General features: G+C 31.0%; 1 protein-coding gene across 2 annotated transcripts in view; it reads right to left on the bottom strand.

Moving 5' to 3' along the window:
- Positions 1–2,680: 2,680 nt before the first annotated feature.
- Positions 2,681–23,808, bottom strand: part of LOC122499632 (carbonic anhydrase-related protein 10) — a 124,977-nt gene continuing 103,849 nt past the window's right edge. Inside the window, exons 5-10 of one of the 2 annotated variants that reach the window (XM_043608083.1) lie at positions 18,558–18,653; positions 12,463–12,529; positions 8,295–8,449; positions 8,029–8,154; positions 5,240–5,288; positions 2,681–4,008 (exon numbers count right to left, since the gene is read on the bottom strand). In XM_043608083.1, coding sequence (XP_043464018.1) covers positions 3,959–4,008; positions 5,240–5,288; positions 8,029–8,154; positions 8,295–8,449; positions 12,463–12,529; positions 18,558–18,653 — 543 coding nt within the window. In that variant the 3' untranslated portion in view covers positions 2,681–3,958. Of the gene's footprint in view, positions 4,009–5,239; positions 5,292–8,028; positions 8,155–8,294; positions 8,450–12,462; positions 12,530–18,557; positions 18,654–23,808 lie in introns of both variants that reach the window. The other variant, XM_043608082.1, reaches the window with a different exon arrangement.

Genomic DNA, 23,808 nt, shown 5'->3' on the forward strand with positions numbered 1-23,808 from the left:
CTTTCTTAAATTGCTCACTAAATAATAGAAATTGATTCTACTACTTTTTGATAAGCAACGAATTTCGTGAAATGTTTGTATCGGGAAATTTTTTCCCCTCAATAAATTAGAATAATTTTTTGTTACTCTATTCCAGACATTAAAAATTACCTCACTTTTATTTTCAAGTTGATTATTTTTGTTAATTGTTCATTAACAATTACATTGACGATAATTATAATAGAATGAGGGGTTTTGGTAAATAAACAATAGTCTTCTGTAAATTTCATGTAAACAACATTTTTTTGTGATACGCAGTGAATTTAATTACATGTTATTTCCTGTAAAAATTGAAATTTGTTTCAGGTGCAAATTGTGATACGCAGTGCATTTAATAATATTTCGTTGGCATTGTTCTGTTTTGTGATTATTTTGAGAATTAAATTTTTCAATGGCTGCCACAAAATGTTGATCAAAGTTACTTTTTTTTAAACAATATTATAAACAAATGTAGTATTTACTATATGACATTAAATTTCAAAGTTTTATTATACATTAAACAAAAGAATTAGAAAAATTAGTCGCGCAATTTTGCTAGTATTTATTCTAAAGGGAAGCAAATGATTTGCTAATCAGCAAAGCTGAAAGTAGTGTCACTATCAACCCTTAACACTTAATGGATACTGTGTCTCGTTTGTTATTAGAAATTCCAGAAATGATACTCACGAATTTATGTTATAAACCTAATGTTTCCATGACATTAATTTCAAAATATGGTTATGATGGAACATCCAGTCAGAATTGCGGTACAGTAAGAATTTTACTGATACATCAAAGTCTAATGCTTACCAACTTGATTTTTTATATCATGCTTTTAGCTTTGTACTTTATGTTACAATAAAAGGGATCGAATAATTATTTCCATAAATTCAAAAAATTTTAGCTTATATTATCAGGAAAAGTTTCAAAAAAACAAAATCTAAACTAAATGATTAATGTACAACACTGTCTTATCTTGACGAATAAAATTTTTATCGACGATTAAGGATCACTTTGCTTTTATAAATAAAAAAAAAAAATCAATTCTATAAAATAAAGAAAGAGAGAGATTTTTTTAAAAGGACATAGTAGATTCAGAAACTGGTCCGAACATGTTTTATGCAGTTTCAAATTGCTACCCTGTAAGCGTGAATTAGCTTTATAAAAGTTCTCGAGGTAATAAGACTTTGAAGCTTTCCTGCAAATGTTAAATTGTAGAACTATTCAGAAAAAGGGAGAGAAAGTAAAAAAAAAGAAACGTAAAAAAAGGAAGTGGAATAGAAAACGGGCGAGCAAACGTCAAGGAGTTCTCGACTCGATCGGGAGGCACTACGAATAGGGAGAAGGAGTGAACGAGAGAGAGAGAGACGAGTTCTGAGGAAAGCCTCACACTTCTTTATGGAAATTAAGGGGATGTGATTTCGACTCTAAAGAAGGAGCCAACCTACCTTCCAACCTGTCCCAGACTTTTCTTGTCGTTTCCTTTTGCTATCTTTGAGGTTAAATTTTTCTACAGATGCAGAATCATGCTCTTTAAAAAATTGCTCTTTCATTTTGCGATTCGCACTGGTAAAAAAAATTTTTTTTTTAAGGAAAAAGGATGTTAAGTCAAAACTTCTGTTTTTCTTCTTTTTTTCGAAATCTGCTTCTAAAACTGTTTTTTATTTCTTTTTAAAGATATGAATAAAGTAAACGGAATTTGGTTTTGAGGACTTTTTTAAAATTTTAAGGTTTATAAAATTATATACATTAAGGAATAATATTTTTATCAGAAAAATGGAAAATATTTCTGATGGTATGACTTCAAGAATCCCTTGATAACAATTTATATGAAAATCCGTTAATTTTTTAAAATTTCGTCCGCCATATTGGATCCGCCATTTTGAATTTTTAAAAACTAGGTTCAGATTTGTAATCAGACTCTAACAACTTCTTGATACGAATTTATACCGAAATCCGTTAATATTTTAAATATCGTCCGCCATATTGGATCTGCCATTTTGAATTTTTGAAAACGAACTTCAGATTTGTAATCAGCCATCCCAAAAGCCCCTTGATACTAATTTTTACCGAAATCTGTCAATTTTTTAATTTTTGTCCGCCATATTGGATCCGCCATTTTGAATTTTTGAAAACAGACTTCAGATTCGTAATCAGCGACCCCAAAAACCCTTTGATACTAATTTATACCGAAATCCGTTAATTTTTTAAATTTCGTCCGCCATATTGGATCCGCCATTTTGAATTTTTAAAAACTAAGTTCAGATTCGTAATCGGAGACCCCAAAAGCCCCTTGATACCAATTTATACCGAAATCCGTCAATTTTTTAAATTTTGTCCGCCATATTGGATCAGCCATTTTAAATTTGGAAAAACTAAGTTCAGATTCGTAATCGGAGACCCCAAAAGCCCCTTGATACTAATTTATACCGAAATCCGTTAATTTTTTAAAATTTCGTCCGCCATATTGGATCCGCCATTTTGAAATTTGAAAGACAGTTTAGATTCGTATTAATTGTCTCAAAATTTTCTTATGAGCTTTAAAATATGCAGAAAAATTATTCTGAGATAATGATCCAGATATCCAGCTTCATAAGAACTTATATTTAGGATAAAAAGGAAGTAAAAGGATTTAAAAAAAAATTAATTGCAACTCCAGGTCTACAATATAACGTGATATTTATTGTTATTATTCGTTAACCATGATTTTTCAGCAATTTCTTCAAATTCATTTCATATAATACAATTGATTTAGCTTTTGTTCTCTATACACTCTAGATTGACGCCTAAAGGTACATTATATACAAAAGCGATGAAAGATTTTTCTTTCATTTTACTATGCTACGATTTCAGTAATATTCTCGCTTGGTTTATGCCTTTGTGAGATTCCCTTCGCCTCGCTTGTTTGTTTTTCAAGAATAAACATTCCCCAGAGACAGCAATGGAATATAATATAGAAAAAGTACAACTTGAAGAAATGAAATTCGATTTTTTATTTAAACATTTTATTTTATTTTCAATTTTTATTATTCAGACTATTTTTCTGTCACCTGAGGCTTCTTGTGGAATTTCTCGAGAGGTGTTTCTCTTTAGTTGATTTCTTTTTTTAAAAATTCATTTGCGAATAAATAGAAAATAATTGACAATTACTTTTTGGATAGATTTACATATTTTCTAGAAGGAAATAAAATTCCTGTTTGAGATTATAAAAAAAGAAATACGATGCCTATATTAATAATTGACATTGAAGCAAAAATTTGTTTATATAACTAAATAGATTTTTATCATAGGGTCCGTATTGTCAATTTTACGTTTCGTTTTGCAGCTGAGAAAAAGCGAGACATTCCTGGTCCATATTCGAATTTCATTTCATAGAAATAATTCACTTTTCTGTTTTCACAATACTCTGCGTAACATTTTTCAGTAATAACTATAAAACGCAAATTACTTTCCATTTTTTACAAATTTTTTACAATATAACTGTCTATAAACCGTGACCTAGTAAATATTTTCAATTTTCATCAAGGAGTAATTTTCCGTACAAAAGTTTGCATTTTGTTTTTAGCAATTACTTCATTTTGGAATTGTTTTATACTGCCGTGTAGAAAATTTTCTATTTTACGTATTTATTTTTTTTACACTATCTTCAATCAAACTCGTTGAGTGTTTTGGTTTACTTATTTAATAAATAGCACAATACGCATTTATATCATACACGCACAACCGAACTGTTTTTTTTTCTTTTTTCATTTTAATATTTTACACCATTATTTCACAATAATGAGATGTTTATTAGTATAATGTTTGCGAATGTCATCAGTGACACTCAATCGAACTCGAAATCTCCGTAGAAAAATAAATTATCTGATGTATCTTGGCAATTGGACACATGGACATCTTCGACTGGACGAAAAAGCCAAGCGTCATCCTTCAGCCAATCTCAGTAAATATTTCGTGAATATGACTCCCCAACGTCTCGCCATGTATTTGCTGTAAACAAAAGGAATTTTTCTTTTATTGCACATTATTTTGAAAAATATTTTTCATTAACAATGAATTGAAGTTGACAATTAACAACAAATTGCTGTGGTTACTTTTTATTAATTGTCAATTAATAGTTATTATCGTATCAAGGGCGCAAAATAGGTGATTGCGGCGATGGCGAGATGAAGGGACCGAGGGGACATTTTCGCGCCCGAGGCGAAGCCGAGGGTGCGAAAGTGTCCCTGAGGTCCCGAAATCTCGCCAAAGTCGTAATCTCCTTTGCGCCCATGTTGCGAACATAATTTTTTGTCCTAACTGCATGAAAAGTATGGCATCGAGGGCACGAGCGAAGCGGGCGTAAAAGTACTTTTGCGCCCGCTCGGGCTAGATGAAGCGGGCGCAAAAGTACTTTTGCGCCCGCTTGTGTGACGTCAGCGGGCGTAAAAGAACTTTCGCGACCGCTTCCCTGGCCCCGGGCGAGAATAAGTTACTTTGCGCCCACTTTAAGTGCCCGAAATGACATACTTTTCGTGCAGGTAGGACAAAAATTAATTTTAATGACTCAGATATTAATAAAAATTGTTCTAGTAATAGTTTAGGACCTGGAAAACATTTTTTGACTGTTAATTGTTAGTAAACAGAAGATAAATTCGTTAAAAAATTTTTTTTACATCTTCTGATGATTATTGGCTGTGGTTACTTTTTATTAATTGTGAATTAAATTAAGTTTGATGACTCAGATATTAATGGCAATTGTTCTAGTAATAGTTTAGGACCAGGAAAACATTTTTTGACTGTTAATTGTTAGTAAACAGAAGATAAATTCGTTGAAAAATTTTTTTTCATCTTCTGATGATTATTGGCTGTGTTTACTTTTTATTAATTGTCAATTAAATTAATTTTGATGACTCAGATATTAATGGGAATTGTTCTAGTAATAGTTTAAGATCAGGAAAAATTTTTTTGACTAACAATTGTTAGTAAACCGAAGATAAATTCGTTCAAAAAATAATTTTTCATCTTCTGCTGATTATCGGCTGTGGTTACTTTTAATGAATTGGGAATTAAATTAATTTTGATGACTAAAATAGTTTTCAGAATTTGTCCGTCGTTTTTTATTTTTTAAAATCGTGTGCCCTGTCTGACCCCTTGTGGACCTGTATTTTACCAGAGTAAAAAGCTATTGAATTAATTATATATCTTTAATTTAAAATTATTAAATAAACACTTATGGTACCTTTGTATTTCATGTCCTTGGCCATTGTTGGACATTTAGCTTCTGGACGCTGCTAAAAACAGAAAAAATGTTGAAAAATTATTTTTAAATTTAAACTATTTCTAAAAATAGAAATCTTCAGTTGGTTGTGAAATTAATGTTAATTAACTCTACGAAATTACCTAATTGGTTGTTTTCTTGTACTTGACAGTTTAGAAACCAGTAGGTAAATTTTTTTATAAGTTTCATTACTACCTGTAAAAGGTGAAGTCAAATTTCAAAAAACTTTTCCTAATTGGAAAACAGTTTTTGACTTTCTGACATTAAACAGAATACCAAAATTTTGAAATTATATTTGAACAAATTCCACATAAAGTTTTAACAAGTTTTCGTCTATTTCAAACAAGATTTACATTGTTTTGGACAAGTTTCGCGTTGATATTGGAAATGTTTCAAAACATTTTGAATCCTTGTCAACAGATTTTCAAACAAACTTTGAATTTTTAATAAAAAATACTTGACAGTTTTTTGTTTGAAAAATTAGAAAACTTATCTAGTTCATAACAAGGAGTTTGATAATTACCGGAGATTTATTTTGAAATATTTAAATAAATATTAGAAAGGGATTAAAAATATTTTTTAATTTATAAAAAAACTTTAATTTGTGTACAATTTGACAGAAAAAAGCACAGGTATTGTTTGGGTAAACTTTTTTGTTTTGATGTTCAGTTTTGTTGATTTGTTTAGGACAAGAGTACCGTCCAGATAGTTTCGTAACTTCTGCGACAAGTTTCAACAAGTTTTACATAGTTTCGTATAAATCTCGAGTACTTTTGATGACCCATTTTACAAGTGCATAGTGGTCTAAAAAGGGAAATTAGTATTCAAAATTCTCCATAGAGATCAATTATTAACGGATTGGATTTTTTTGTTAAATAACCTGAGGGAAGTTAAGGTAAAACTTTATATTAAATTTATTTGGAAAGTATCATTAAATTTTTGATTTTAATACGCGATGATGAATTATGTTGTTCATTTAATGTATATCGTATTTTATGCATTTAAGTTTTGTTGATTGCAAACACGAGTTTGACCGTAAGGATTAGTATCGTTATAATTAAATCCCCTTTAAGGTCATAATATTCAGTAGTCACGTATCTCATATACTTGACTATTGAAACACGTGGATACTGAATAATATCTTCTTAAGTGTCTATTACAAACTATTTGCAACTTAAAGTAGAAAATATTCTAATTTAGATGAAAAATAATTCATTCCAACCAAATATTAATTTCTACTTAAAAAAGTTTATTTATTTTATAATAGCAAAAGGGCCCTTTTTTGATATTTTATTCATTCAACATTCCGTTCTTACCTTAATTGATTCTTTTAATTAAATTAAATCACAAACTTTATGAAAATGAACTAGGGCTTGAGTTAATTAAAAAAGAAAAATTTAAATCTAATAACAAGTTGTAGAGATTAGAAAGAGATTCATTAAAATAACTCTCAACCTATTTTCAATTATACAGTTTTACTAGCATTTAGATTTGTTTTTAATGTTAGAGAGAGTTTTTTTTAATACAGTTTCATTAAAAGTTAGAATATTCTGATTCTATTAGCAAACTCAATGGTGGACTAAAAACTTTATAAAAGTACTGCATTGAAATTATCAATCTCCTTGAAATTATGCCCGTCTGTATAAAAGATAAAATCAAAAATTTTCCTACTGGATGTTAGAAACTATTTTTTGAGGTACATAAAAAACTGAAAGTCATTTTAAATCCAAAAAGTTATAAATTCATTCATGTGGACTTTAAATGTTCCTGATGTTTGATTCTAACTTTATTGTAGATATACGTAATATTGATAATGATATAATTATTATAATTATAATACTATGATGTATTCCAATGTAGATTGTAAATCCAATTGAATTGTTTTATCAAATATTGACAGTTTTGGTTACATAACTTGTTATTTATTTTTTTAATTTGTTATTGTGTGAGAATATGTATTAAAATTAATATATTAGATAAATTACTAATATTATTAGAAGTTATAAAATTGTTATTATAATTATAATACTAGGATGTATTCCAATGTAGATTGTAAATCCAATTACATTATTTCATCAAATATTGACAGTTTTGGTTACATAACTTGTTATTTATTTTTTTAGTTTGTTATTGTATGAGGACAATTATTATAATTAACCTTTAGAGGGCTGGAAAATTTCCACAGATTTTAGTAGTGTTTTTAAAAAAAAAAATTATAAATAAGAAGTCAATTCGATAAAAAGATTTGTCAAAATAAGTGGTGGGCACTATAGTGACCACCCGGGCCCCCTAGAAGTTAATATATTAGATTAATTACTATAATTATTAGAAGTTATAAAATTGTTATTATAATTATAATACTAGGATGTATTCCAATTTAGATTGTATATCCAATTGAATTATTTATCAAATATTGACAGTTTCGGTTACATAACTTGTTATTTACTCTTTTAGTTTGTTACTTTAAGATGAAAGTATAAAAACCATTTTTGCAAACTTAGTAACTTGGTACAATAAAAACTGAAAGTCATTTAAAATCCAAAGTTATAAATTCATTCATATGTACTTTAAATGTCCCTGATGTTTGATACTAACTTTATTGTATACGCTCCAGTTATCTCTATAATATCATAAATCAGAATATCTTTTGTTGAACTTTTTTTTTTCTATTTTTGACAGAATGTATTTGCAGAAAGTTGCTTATATTCTAACATGGAAAACCAGTTTGTTGAACTGTAACGTCAATTTACCTTGTGAAAATCAATATTTGTTCTGATAGTTCTGTGGTGTAGTCCTTGCAGTGGTCTCGAGTTGTTCCCGAGAGGTGCCTTTGGGGAGTTGTCTGGTCCTTGCATCAGTTTTCTCAAAGCGTACAACTTTATCAAGAAAAAATTCCCAAAAATACAATTATGGTCAATCGTTGTTAAATCTAATATTAGAAAATAGATATTTATAAAAAAATTTAAGATTAATTTAATGCTAGGGTTTTTTAAGAATCCTTTAGATCCTTTAGTACCTCTTGAGCAGTGATGTAGATAGGTTTGTTCAGCACCAGCCAGACTGCAGTCTCCCAACAACCTGGATGTGTTGTACTTCCCTCATAGGTCATGTAGCCATTGGTATCGGGAAGTAAGGATCGCAACGACAAGTGACGAACTTGAGCCTTGTCACCTGTTAACAAAACAATCAATTCTTAAATTGGTGTTTTCTTCTTCACAATTTTTTTTTTTGCTGACGGGAAACGAGCATCATTTGTAATTAAATTTGATTGAAGGGGTGTAACCCTTGGCTGTGTGACCCTTCTACTATTTCCTCCCTTATTACACTCTTTTTTTTGCTTGTAAAGGTCGATGCCAATATGGGGATCGAATTTCAAGAAAGGATATAGTTGAGGGTGTGTACTTTAATCAATTGCCTGTTGACACTCGAGCGGCTACCGCACATAAATCATGATACAATGGAGTATGGGGTTACATGAAGAAGTGGAGCTGGATTTTCACATTCTACCTTCGAGCGCTACCTCGAGCATCCTGAATATTGTGTAGTCTCTATTATATTCATCACGTTACTCGAGTTATTTAGGGGGTTCGGTCGTTCTTAAGAAGATTATTTCATAAATTAATAATTCTCCAAAATCAGAACTGATTTTTTAAATAAAAAATTTTTATCATTGACAGTTTTGGTTACATAACTTGTTATTTATTACAGTGTTTACTTGTGATCCGCGTCAGATAGTCGACTGTTTTGTATTTTTAAAAAATGTATTGTGTAAATGAATCCGCAATCAATAGTACCCCAAGTTGCTTCAACTCATAAAAGTATTGCTAAATATTACGATCCGGATTCCAATACCACAAAGATGTATTCTTCGTGGTCGTTAAAGTCTAAACCATCATTAAAAGTAGAAGTCACGTATTGCTATTTTACAAGATTTTTTGTAGCCAAAAGAATGGTACTTTTTTAATGAAGGAAGTTTCATTAGAAGTGTTCCTCTTTCTTTTCATTGCATTTTATCGTATTAATGTCAAACTTGTTGAGAGTTCATTAATTAGATAAACGATTCTTTTATTTTTATTGCTTCCAAATAAATCAGATTATTGTTCAGGAAAAAAAATTCCCCTTCACAATTAGTAGAAAAGTTTAATTCTGTGTTAAAAGTAAGTAAGTTGTTTTACCGTAACCAATCACATTTGGAGTCTACGAAGGAAAAGGAGAATTAGTACGCAGCGTTGAAGCGAAAAATTCTAGTCGAAAATATATTTCTTGTGCACTGGGCGACTCGTTTACGCTCATCTTTCTACGTAGCACAACTTTTTTTTATGGTTTTTTTTCAGGTTACAGTTTTCACGTTTTTCATACGACAGTTTCTGCATGCCTACGAAGCTGTTTATTTTTCCACGACTTGTTTTTATATATCCGACTGACAACCACGTATTTCAACAAAGTATATAACTTGACGCGTTACCTAGAGCGTGATAGGGACATTCACGAATGCGCAAAGCTTAGGATACCTCACAATTTTCTTTTATTTCTTAATTGCAAGGTCGACTCTTCATTTTAATAAGAACTCTTTTCACTGGAACACTTTAAAATCTTTGTATTACATTTGGATCTAGGTGACCTAGTATATAACGTTGGTGCAAATGAAAAACGGAAATTTTAATTAATGTTATATATTTAAATTTAGACGTTCGGTGCGGTGGAATTTCACGAGGCACACACAAAAAAATCATGAAGCCTAACTATATTTGAGTGATTTTGCAAAAATTCCGGATTTTTCATACATGGCAACATCATTAGGAAAGGATCTTTTCATGAGGTACAGAATACTATCGTATAATTAAAAAAAACACGCGGCATTCCTTTGACAAGCTTATTCAATAGAACCTTGGAAATAGTTTTTCGACTCACAATTGTTTACATATACTTTCGTAATTCATGATAGAAAATTAAAAATTTAATGCCATAAAATATTAAGGAGCTAGGACCTTAATAGGACCTAAGAGCTAGATACATCTGTTGACATTTAAATTTTTTGAAATCTGACTTTAGCTTCGAATTCAGCGATCTTAAAACCCTTTGGACACCAATCTTTAAAAGAATTAAACTAATTTGTTTGTCCCCCATTTTGTATTTTGGAAATTTGATTACAGATTCGTAATTTTATTAGATTAAAATAGTTTTCAGAGATTATATTTTTACTAAGAGAAGAAAGAACTATACTTTACTAACAGGTGAATTGTAGTATTCGAAATGAATCTATACCTAAAAATATCTTGAAAAGTAAGTATGGATAGAATTTTTTTTATACTAAAATATTAATCTCCTATATTCCCTCCTGGTGTAAAATGATTTAAAAAATTCCTCTCGTTTCAGAAAAATACAAATCACTGAGGGGTCGTTCAATTATTACGTCAGCAAATTATTTTGAAGGTTTTTTGACATCTCTCTCCCTCAAATTTGTGATGATAAATGATGTAGTATGATCTGTTAATGAATTTGTTTTTTATCCTGTATAACAAAATTGTAAATCTATAATAAACAGTTTTAATGAAATTCCTAGTTATGAATTTAATCAGAAAATTTAATTTCGGTTATTCCAAATGTAGATTGTATATCTAATTGAATTGTTTTGTCAAATATTGACAGTTTTGGTTATATAACTTGTTTTTTATTTTTTAAGTTTGTCATTTTGTGAAAATAATTATTATAATTAATATTTAGATTAATTACAAAAATTATTAGAAGATATAAAAATTTTATTACAATTATTACACTAGGATATATTTTAAAGTAGATTGTATATCTAATTAAATTATTTTATTAAATATTGACAGTTTCGGTTACATAACCTGTTATTTATTTTTTAAAATTTGTTATTGTGTAAGGATAATTATTACAATTAATATATCAGATAAATTACTAAAATTATTAGAAGTTATAAAATTGTTTGATAAAAAGGCTTTTCAAAAGAAGTGGTGGACACTATGGTAGCATTGCGGCTATGCTAAATGTTAATATATTAGATTAATTACTATAATTATTAGAAGTTATATAATTGTTATTATAATTATTATACTACGATCTATTTAAATGTAGATTGTAAATCTAATTAAATTGTTTTATCAAATATTGTCAGTTTTGGTTACATAACTTGTTATTTATGCTTTTAATTTATTATTTTTAGTTGAAAGTTGAAAATATCGTTTTGCAAATTATCATTAAAATTGTTATATTGGATTTATTTAAATATAGATTATACATGTAATTGATTTATATCAATAAATATTGACAGTTTAATTACTTAATAGTTATTTATATATTTAATTTTTTATTTTTAGTTGAAAGTTGAAAATACATTCCAGCAAACTTGCCAATTATAATTATTAGAAGTCATAAAATTATTATTATATAATTATTATACTAGAATTTATTTTATTGTACATTGTACATCTATTTGAATTGTTTTATCAAATAATAATTATTAGAAGTTATAAAATTGTTATTATAATTATTATACTAGGATTTATTTCAATGTAGATTGTGTATCTAATTGAATTGTTTTATCAAATATTGACAGTTTCGGTTACATAACTTGTTATTTATTCTTTTAGTTTATTATTTTATGAAGATAATTATTATAATTAATATTAGATTAATTACTATAATTATTAGAAATTATAAAATTGTTATGATAATTATTATACTAGAATTTATTCCAATGTAGATTGTAAATCCAATTGAATTCTTTCATCAAATATTGACAGTTTCGGTTACATAACTTGTTATTTATTTTTTTAGTTTGTTATCTATGAGGAAAGTAAAAAAAATATTACAGCACTGATAGTAACTATAATTTTTAAAAGTTGCAAAATGAAAATTCCCCAAAGTCACAATACAGACAATGATTGTTGTTATTATCATGAACTACAGTGGGAGAATTGGAGAGTCTTCAAGCATTTAATATTCAGAGTACGATAATTTAGCGGAAGTACTTAAGTGAATCGCTAAGCTCGATTGAAAAAGGATGATGACAGTGCTAAAGATTGAACCCTTAAGTGGGATAAATTGACTGTTCGATCGGCAGTCAGTCGTGCGCGTGATTCGTTCCGCTGACTTTTTCACCCCCTCCCATTATGTCCCGTCGCGACTTCGACGAGTAATAAATCGTTTTTCTCACTCACCTCGGTAAAGCACCTTGTTGAACACACTGGTTATTATCCGTAGTTCCGGGTTCGGCGTGTCGCCAAGCTGAAACAGAAAATATCGATATCTCCGTCAATCATTTGCTTTCATATTCTCGTCAACATCTAATTCGTTTTATCATCGATTTCCCATGAACACGCGAGATGATGGGTGTGGGTATGGGTTGTGTTGGTTGTTTAGGGTGCCACTAAGTGCACCGCATAAAGAGGAAAAAGGTAAAGAGTCATTTTCCAACTTATATACACTCAGTCGTTATTAAAGTCATCTATAAAAAAAATATCCCCCGTTTCTGACCCCCAACACAAAAGATGGCAATAAACGGTGAAATAATAAAAGAATAACGGCCCAAGGAAACAAAGTCCAATCTTTTTATATGTCCTTAAGTGAGAGAATGTTGTATAAACGACGACGACGATGAGGAATTTACTTGAGAGGGCTTTCTGTATAAAAGAAAAATGGAAGGGAAAAAAAAACATTTCCAACATATAGGTTTTACGTTAATCTCGTTAAACTAGCATTCTTCTTTAACACACATACCTATATCTACACTCCAATTCACATTAGTTGAGGGGGGGGGGTGCTTCGCACACAGGTCTTAAGGAATGGGAAACTTTTTTAGTTTCTGTGTGAAATTCCAGCTGCTCGATCGATCGAGCAAAGATCGAACATCTTCCGAGTCGTTTGCATTCATGAGATGCAAGTCACGACATTTAAGTGCCGATTTAGTTTGAAATACTTCTCAACCTAAAGAGCGCAAAAAAGTGAGTTTCTGCCCCCGCTAGCTCAGAAAATAGTACCAGGCAATTAAATTCGAACTAAATTATGTCCATGATTAAATAGTTGAATGGAAAAGCTTTTCTCCCTGAAGACAATATTCATAGTGCTATTGCAATTTTCTGCTTTAAATATAATTACTTTTTTGTTTAAGTTTTTTTAATTATTTTTTTTCTTCATCGCAGCAATAGAATTCCATATAAGAATCATAACAGTGTCAGTGGAATTTTTCATCGAACACTTGGAGTTGGCGAACGAATCCAACAGACTACGATATACGGTTACAATTAAAAGATAACGCGTTACAATTGAGGGTCTTAACTCCCTTGGGACGCGATGTCTTGTTGATTTGTCAGTTATCCTCACTAACAACATACATAGATCCAAGTAAACAATTCATAAACTCAAAAATAAATCTTATCGCTAGAGGTTTATTAGATATACTTTGTGGGGAACATAAACTTGCAATAAACCTCCCATAATATTGCGAAACAGAAATGTAATTGTAAAATCCGTTATGGAGAATTGTTTTTCCATTTGGTTTACTTAGTCGAATGTTTTCATTGTTAGATTAATTAGCAGAATATATCATCTAAATTCTCTTTTTCGTGACTCTATAGGAAAAAAATTAAACCCTCTGGTCAAAAACTTCCCTAAATTGGTTTGGTCTACGAAACAAAAGAAATTATATTTTTAATCAACAGCATTTGTGGCAGAATTACTAATTATAATTTTTAAAAGTTATAAAATTATTATTCTAGGATTTATTCGAATGTAGATTGCATATCCAATTATATTATTATTAAATATTGACAGTTTTGGTTATATAACTTGTTATATATTTTTTTAGTTTGTGAGCGACTTGGGGACTCGTGAAGCATTTGGTCCAGGAATTGATGAGTCTTTAGCGCCACCCCAAAATTATTTCTTTCCAAAAAATTAATTTCGAACTAAACTGATAAGGTCATTATGTTTCTGCTATGTCATAAACATCTAAATGGATTCGCTATTTAAGTCTGAATTATCCAGTTGAAGATTTCTGTACGCCTTATAAATTACGAAACTGCTACGCAAAATAATAATGGTTTTATGGAAAGGGGCGTTTACATAATTTAATTTTTACTTTAATGCTTTGTATTTAATTATTCTGAGTTATGTAATGGGTTTATTATGCATAAAGCTTCCTGAGAAGGAGATCCACAATTTACTCCACTCACTAAATGGAACAATGATTTCACCTTAAATTATTTCCTATTGGCAATTAACATGTCATGTAATCTAGAGTGGGTGCAGGTGACGATACATATTAATCAATACTCTAATTGTTTATTAATGACTTCGTACCGTCTCACTGACCTCATCAGTCTAAAGGAGAACTTATAATTGCCTGGAATGTCTATCATTTAATGAAGTTTTGAGATTTTTCGAATAATAAAAATTAATGTTGACAAATCTGAAAATTAATGTATTTAGATAGCCATCCATAGCCTATCTAAGTTTTAAAACCTTGCGCCGTACTTTTTCCCTACGATTATAATTTTATTATTATTCATCCATCATGTCACAGCGCCTTCTTTTTAATAGTCAGTCCCAAGTCAACTACTCATTAAATTACAGATTTTGTTATCCGCAGTCGGTAATTACCCACAGTCGATAAAATAGAATACCAATTTATCGGTAGTCACGACGACTTCTAACATAGTTTATTAGTTCAAGATGATCGCTGCTAGTATTTTGAAAGGACCAAGACAATAGCTTTCGTCTTCCTAATGCTCTTGAATATTTGGAATTTCAAAAAAAAATTTACAAAATGTACAGTAATTATTTATTAAGGAACTGTTGTTTAATGTAGATCAAAATTACAATAAAATTTGTACACTATTTTACTCACAAGTTAAACATTGTTTAGTACAAGTTCAAAATTATTTTATGCTATTTGAAAATTGTTTCTTAAAACTTTGTAACTGACTTGTACAAGTCGAGCGCAAGTTTCAAACTAATTTTGAAGTTTTCAGTTTTAGTACGAATATATAGGGTCAAAATTTAAACAATTTTACTTTATACTATTGCTTAATTAATTTAACCCATATAACGAGGCATACTAATTGTTATTTATGTATACTACTGATGAATTTTTCCCCACAATATTCAATTGAAAAATAATTTAAAGAAAATGAATTTTTTTTCAAATGTTTGTAAATATTAACTAAGCTCAATTAATTTTCGAAAATAAACACTTGAAATATTAAATTAGGAAACAGAACTTGGTGATTGTCTTTCGGCAGCAAAAGGGATGCGCGGGAATAGGAGGTATTCGCTCATTTAGATTTCCCGGCCTCAAGGCACCTTAGGGTATAATCCGTTTGAATTACAGTCATCAAACCTTTCCCAGCTACCCCTTTATCAGTTACCCGTTCATCGAGGGATTGAGCATCTGTTGAAGGAAACCCTCTGTAGTCACAACCAGTTCATTCATCTCGAAAATAGAAAAGAAATATATTGTTTAAATGGTTTTTCGTAAACAAAAACTAAATTTTAATTCGAAATGAATATTTGAATGTTAAAAATATCAAATTTCTAAAATCATAAAAAACGTACTCAAATATTTTTCCTAGCCTATACTCGTAATGAGATAAATGTTAGGGAAAGTGTCAAGCTTCATTTTGGTACCAACTGGAACTTGATATCTTGCATACAAGAAAACTTATGACCATTTGAATTCAAAGCAAGTTTACATGTTAAAAATATCAAATTCCTAAAATTATAAAAAACATTCTCAAATATTTATCCTAACCTATACTCATAATGAGATAAAAGTTAGAGAAAGAGTTGAGCTTCATTGTGGTACCAACCGAAACTTAATATCTTGCATACAAGAAAACTTATGGCCATTTGAATTCAAAACAAGTTTACATGTTGAAAATATCAAATTCCTAAAATCATAAAAAACGTTCTCAAAAATTTTTCCTAGCCTATACTCGTAATGAGATAAAAGTTAGCGAAAGAGTCTAGCTTCATTTTGGTACCAACTGGAACTTGATATCTTGCATACAAGAAAACTTATGGCCATTTGAATTCAAAGCATGTTTACATGTTGAAAATATCAAAATCATAAAAATCGTTCCTAAATATGTATCCTAGCCTATACTCGTAATGAGATAAAAGTTAAGGAAAGAATCTAGCTTGATTTTGGTACCAACTGGAACTTGATATCTTGCATAGAAGAAAACTTATGGATAAATGAATAAAATACTAGTATTAAGTTTACTTTACTGTTTGTGTGGAAACATGTTATTCTTTGATTTTTCTTTTCGTTGTCCTTGAGTTTTATTGTATTTTGATGCACTATGGATTGTACCATGATTTTCCTATTTAAAAAAGTTTCTTGCTTTGACGTAACAGAACAAAGAAAATGTAAGTAATTTTGTCAAAAATAAAAGTTAATTATAATTCCGAGAATTATACTAGTACTTATTCGTATGTAGATTGTGTATCCAATTGATTTATATTTTTAAATATTGACAGTTTTGGTTATATAACTTGTTATTTATATTTGTAGTTTATTATTTTTAGTTGAAAGTTGAAAATACTTTTTAGCAAATAAAAATTAGAACTGAAATGTAAATTTTAGTTATGGTCAATTCAAACTTAGGAGTTAGGGTATCTGTCGTCGGTTTAGGTTTAGTATTTTGGTATTGAGACAATAATTATGTAAATTCGCCTTGGGGAAATTCTGATTGAGTGATTGTCAGAGGTTCAGCCGAACTACTGGTTCTTGACAATAGAAAGCCTTTGTTCGAGTATTGTGGGAAAAGTTGGTCCGCCATGTGTAGCGTAAGCTATTCTATTTTACGACTCCTGAAGACGTTTTTTTTGGACAAGACGTTGCCCTCTAGAAAAATATGTTGTAATATGTTGTAGTGTCTATACACGAATAATATTTTTACGAGAAGTGCACTAATTGTATTGGAACAAAATGCAAAATACTTCTGAAAGTATTTTCACCTTATTTAGATATTTACGTTTACAAATTTTATACAATTTTACTATTGAATTTTCATTTTGAAATCAATTTTCCAAAGTTGATTCTGTCTGAACGATATATTTAGATAAATTGAAGTCGGTTCGAAAGTTTTTCAAACAAGGTCTACCGCTAAAGTTCATGTTACTTAAATGTGTTAAGGAACTTTCTTCAACTTGATCAAAAACTTTATTTGTATTTTATATTTTTTTAGGAGATTTGCTGGTTTTTCGTTGCCATCAGCAGTCTCGAAAATATACCAAAGTTTGCCCAGCTGTTTGTCTGGAGCAAGCTGCCTCAAAGTACATCAACCTTTTCTCCTTGAGAATGTCTTTTCCAACTTGCTTTTCTCACGCGGTAGAACTGGTAGGAAGCCTACAGGCTTGAGGTGCAACCGAGTTCGGGACGAAACTTGGTAATTTATTCTTGGATTCTGTTAACCGCCAACTGCTGGGAAATATTTTGCATGTTTGTTTTTGACTTCCACCTTTTAACAGCTTTTGGTTTAGGATACTCTAGGGGTAATTAATAATAAAGTATGTTGTTGAATTTGATGTTAATTTTTTTTAATATGAATCTTTTTTCCACTGCTTGATTGTTGGGTGAGGCAATTCAGTAGGCTTAAAATCAAGTCATTTAGCGTCGTCAGAACTGAAGTTGAGCTTGTTGGAGTAAACGGAGAGATCCTTAACTACCGACATAATTGGCAATTTAGCGGCTTCCCAAAATCGATTTAACCTCACAGTTAACGATGAAGAGGTCACCAGTCAGTACGACTCCAACCCGCTTCCGTGTTTTACACAAATAAAGTCAGGCTTCATGTTTAATTGCTGCGTAATCGAAATTTATCTCATCAGAAGATTACTTCAGTCATTTGCCTTTGAGTAACCGGAGTAGGAAGAAAAACCATAGGACTGAAACTTAAACAGAGTTGCTTTCCTAAAGCAACTCCGTTCCCCAACGGAAATTTAATCAGTCTCATTTTGGTCTTCAACACGTTAACCATAGTAGTTAAAACATCTCAGTTCTGTAGTTACTTTGTGAAAATAAAATAAGAATAAAAACTTTGTTTATTTCTCGAATCAATTGCAAAAGGTATCAGGGAGATGAGGACCCCAACCGTCCCAAAGATACCTAACATCTAAAAGACGTCTTAAGACCACAAAATATCCTTAGGAATTCGTTTGACCTAATATAAGGATCCTAATTATGTCCTAAAAATATTTCAGGTCCCAGCGTCCTCAAGCTTAATACTAAAATAACATTTTGCAAATTTACCTGCACCATTAGGGAAATAGCCACTAAACCTTGACTTTTGTGTTGTGCTTCACTCATGTTGTGATACAATTCAGCGTTAAATCCATAGACTTGAATCTGTAAAACAAAACAATTATAATTATACTTTAACATTCATATTGTAAATCATTAAAAATTTTATTCAGTAATAAAATAATGATAGACTCTCGATAGTCGCTATTAGAGATAAATATTTATCAGCTATTAAATTTTAACTCTTTATTTTATCAAATTACATAAATATGTAGAATCGTTTAGCTAATATTGCTCAATATAGTGTATATAAACGTATATAAAAATTTTCACATAAATGTTTATCAAAACCATTTATCGAAATGGCAGCAACGCTTTGGTGTATTTAATACTAAAATACCCACTGGGTTAATATCAAAGTAGGCAATTTTCCAGAGCGTATAATTCTAGTCAGAGTATTCTCTATTGTTATTTAAATGCACAGTCATATAAACAGAAATACTAGAGGCAATGCGGAGTTAAAACAAATATAATTTTCCAAAGAAAATGTTTTTTTTTAAAATTATTTCAAAGAAAGATAAGAAGAAAAAATCAAAAAAAATTAGTTTTCAAATATATCTGTAGAAAGAAATAAAATTGAAAGTAAATTTTCCAATAGCTGTAAAAGGGTCAGGGTAATATAATTTTTCAAAATGATCTTTTTTCAAGGAAACTTTTTTTTTTGTTAAGTTGATTTTCTGATACTGTGGTAGATAAAATAAAGTTTCTTTAAGAAGTTTCTTAGTGGGTTTTGTGTGGAGAACTAGCATCGTATTATACTTGAGAGTACCAGTCGTAACAACGAAATACCACTGAAAATTTCATCCGTTAAAACGAAAAGCCTTTCTTCGTAAAATACCACATAAAACTAAGCACATTATGAGGCCTCTAAAAATCACCTTTCATAAATCTTGATGAGGAGTTTACTGGATTTAAAATCTTTCTAATTACATATTCAATATTAATTTTATAACAAATGAAAAAATAACTCAATTGCTGTGGTAAAAATTTTGAATAAAAAACTCAGTAAAAACAATGTGTTAAAATTTGTAACCATCCAAATCGTTTTCCTTATTTTTGTAAATATGCCGTTCTCGTAGTTTCTCCATCTTACAACTTATCGCGCCCAGCGATAGCCCATAAGGTACCGCAACCTTCGGTAATTAACCGAATTATATATTCGGGTGTCATCGGGCCACACACGAAACGTGTTATGGATTACCATGACGATCTCAAGCGATTCTCTCATCAGAGAGAAGCGAGACTTCAAACCGCGATTTTCCGCGCGTAATCGATGCGCTGCGTCGCATCCTCGTTATTTTGTATATAATTTAAGTTTATTCTTTTATTAAATGTTTTTCAATTATTAATCTTATTGTTTTCTTGTGTTGTGCGCCTTCTTTCTAATAGAATTATTTTTCGTCTTATCAGCGATCCAACAATCTGCGAACTTGGTAAGTTTGATCAATCTTTACTCATCTGTGTGGCTCGTCTCGATTCGCAACTGCTCATCGAACTACGTCGCAGGTTGGATTGCCCTTTTTATTGGATTATGGAATCTCTGCTCAAATTATTGTGTCGGCTATCGCGAGCCGAACCCTGACTTTTGCTCTTTTTAGAATTATTAAAAGACTCGCGAAGTTCGTCACAAATTATAAGATGCTGTTCGTTATTCTGTCAACAAGGGAATTTATATCCAGGAAAGGATTCTCTTCGGCAGAAGGTGTTCTGACCTAGTTCTAAGCATCAGGAATTCTCCTTTTTGATTAAAAACAAATTTTTTCTTAACCAACATTTTCTAATCGATGACTTTTTTTTTAACTTTTTTGGATTCAATTCGCAATTAGGGGAAAGTTTCTAAAAAATTTCTGACTTTCGAAGGGAAATAAAACTCGGTTATATAAGTGTTTGATCATTTGTAGGTTCTGAGCTTTGTTGATGCCGCAAAGGTGCTTGAAGAATATTCCTTGTACTCCTTCCACTTTAGTCTCCAGCTTCACTAATGCGTAATCACCCCAACTGTGGATACTGTTGAAAATCCACAACCATTTCGAACCCTTCTTGAAGCGATTTTCCCCGGCAGTCGAGAGGGTGTTTTCCACTCAAGGACTCCAACCATGCGGACATGGTCTTTGTTATAAATTAATTAACCCACAACCAACAACATCGATCTAATTCAAAGGAGATATATACTCTCTTGTTCAAAATGGTAATTCTGTTTGAAAAGAATTTTTCACATTCAATGTTTCGTGAAAGTCTTGTTTTCATTTGCAATTCCACGCAATAAAATCATTTCGTTTACAATTCAGATTTTCATTTAATAAAAAAAAAAATTTCTCCACAAATCTGTTGATTGAATTTGAAAAAAAATATATTCTCTTTTCTCTTAATACACTAAGCACATTATGAAAGAATATCCAAATATTTGTCTATTAAATAAATATTTTAATTCTATTTTTAAATACATCAGTAATTCAAAAAGGAAGAAATTAATTATACAGAAGATTAATTGTCTAATTCTATTCAGTGGAGTGTGAAGATAAAAAACATTTAATGTGAATTTGAATTATGACCTGAAATTATTCTACCGTATTGTTTAGAATTCCGTTTTAAATAATTAAGCGCATTATGAGAGGCTAGAAGATAATTATATTCCAGACAAAAAGTGGAGTAACAAATGTTGAGTAGAAATAAATTTTCATTGGTGGTGAAATTATCGATTTAGAAAGGGAGATAAAACCAAATCTGCTAATCAGTATTTCGTCACCATCCTGTAGGGTCAGCATAAAAAATTAAATGACTAACATAACATTGACCTCGAAAGTAATTAAAGTTGGTTGTGTTATCATATTGCCCCCTTGCAAGGAACTGTATAAAATACTATCACTATCACTTCCCACTCTCACGTCCTACTCCTACCTTCCACTTTCAGTCTTCACTTTCCACTCTTACTTCCCACTTTCCACTGACACATTCCACTTTCAGTTACCACTTTCCACTCTCACTTCCCACTCTCACTTCCCACTTCCACATTCCACTCTCACTCCCAACTTCCACTCACTTCCCACTTCTATTTTCTACTCTCACTTCCCACTCTCACTGTCCATTTCCTACTTAGAAATAGCACACACTTTTTCACTTCCACTTTCACACATATTTTCCACTTCCCACTCCCACATTCACTTTCCACTTTCAGTTACCACATTCCACTCTCACTTCCCACTTCCACTGTCCATTTCCCACTTAGAAATAGCACACACTTTTTCACTTCCACTTTCACTCTTATTTTCCACTTCCCACTCCCACATTCACTTTCCACTCTCACTTTTCACTTTACAGTCTCATACTCCCACTTGCCATTTCCCACTTAGAAATAGCACTCACTTTTTCACTTCTACTTTCCACTTTAAGTTACCACTTTCCACTCTTACATCCCACTTCCAATTTTCCCTCCTACTTCTACATTCCACTCTCACTTCCCACTCCCACTTTCCACTCTCACTTCCTACTCCTACTTTCCAATCTTTAATTCCCATTCCCACTTTCCACTTTTACATTACACTTCCCACTCTCACTTCTCACATTCCATTCCAACTCCTTACTTCCCACTACCACTCTTCACTCCCACTCTTCACTTTCACTTCTCACTCTCACTTCCACTTTCCAATCTTGTATATTGCTTTCGTGTCTCGCACTCTACCAACTTGAAAAAAATAGATATAGTGGGAAGTGGAAAATGGAAGTAAAAAGTGAGAGTGCTATTTCTGAGTGTGAAATAAAAAGTGAGAGTATAAGATTGTAAAGTGAAAAGTGGTAGTGTGAAGTGAGACTAGAAAATGTAAGTGAGAGTGAAAAGTGAGTGTGGAATGTGTGAAGTAAAAGTGGGGAGTGGAAAGTGCAGAGTGGGAGTAGAAAGTGCAGAGTGGGAGTGGAATGTGACAAGTGGCAGTGGGAAGTGGAAAGTAAGAGTGAGGAGTGGAAAGTACTGATTGGGAGTAGAAAGTAGGAGTTGGAAATGAGAGTGGAAAGTGAAGAGTAGGAAGTGAGAGTGAAATGTAAGAGTAAGAAGTGGGATTAAGAAGTGGAACATAAGAGTGGAAAGTGAAGAGTGAGAGTGGAAAATAGAAGTAGGATGTGAAAGTGGAAAGTGAGAGTGGAATATGATAGTAAGAAGAGTGTGGAAAGTGGGAAGTGAGAGTGGAGTGAAAGAGTGAAAAGTGGGAGTGAGAGTAGAAAGTGGAAGTGCGAGTGGAAAGTGGGAGTTGGTGTAGAAAATGGAAGCGAGAGTGGAAAGTGATAGGGGGAAGTGAAAGTGGAATGAAAGAGTGGAAAGTGGGAGTGAGAGTAGAAAGTGGAAGTGAGAGTGGAATGTGGAAGTGAGAGTGGAAAGTTGGAGTGTGTGTAGAAAGTGAAAGTGAGAGTGGAAAGTGATAGTGGGAAGTGGAAGTGGGAGTGGGAAGTGGAATTAGAGAAATGAGTTTGGGAAGTGGAAAGTAAGAGTGGAAAGTGGGAGTGGGAATTGAGAGTGTAATATGAGAGTAAGAAGTGGGAGTGGGAAGTGAAGAGTGAGAGTGAAATGTGAGAGTGGAAAGTGGGAACTAAAAGTGGAAAGTGGCAAGTGATAGTGGGAGTCTCTATTTTTTTCAACTGGTTAGGATCCTTCCATTTTTTATGTGAAAGAGGAACATTGCAAATTTTTAGATACAACGAATTGAACACTCTGTACAAACAAAATTTTTTTGTCTGCCGGTGTTATAAACACCAAAATAGATACAGAAATAACAAAATTGAAAACCAGATTATTTTTCTTTTATTTATATTTCAGAAAAAAAATTCCCCAATACTAAATTTTTCCTCGTCTATTAAATTACACAGTGTGACTATATTTTCGGATATTCACAGTCTATTGAATGAAAAAAAGAAAATTTACAAACACATGATTCCATTGTGTACAACAGTAATTAACCATCTATTCATGTTTTTCCTGGATTCCACTAAATCAAAGGAAATTCACTTTAGTATTTGCGATTTTGGTCTGGATATTTGAGATTTGAAATGTGAGTGAAAAAGGGATTTGGAAATTTTTTACATTAGGCAAACCTGACAGAAAAAGGAAACGGTGTGGAAAAATAGAAGCTTCCGACTGGTATTTTATTGAGAGTAAAATATTGATATTTGTTGTTCTTTTATAAAAAAAATTTTTTTTTTTTATTAATGCAAA

This window comes from Leptopilina heterotoma, unplaced genomic scaffold (genome assembly GCF_015476425.1).
Source record: "Leptopilina heterotoma isolate Lh14 unplaced genomic scaffold, ASM1547642v1 Lhet_17, whole genome shotgun sequence".
NCBI lineage: Eukaryota > Metazoa > Arthropoda > Insecta > Hymenoptera > Figitidae > Leptopilina > Leptopilina heterotoma.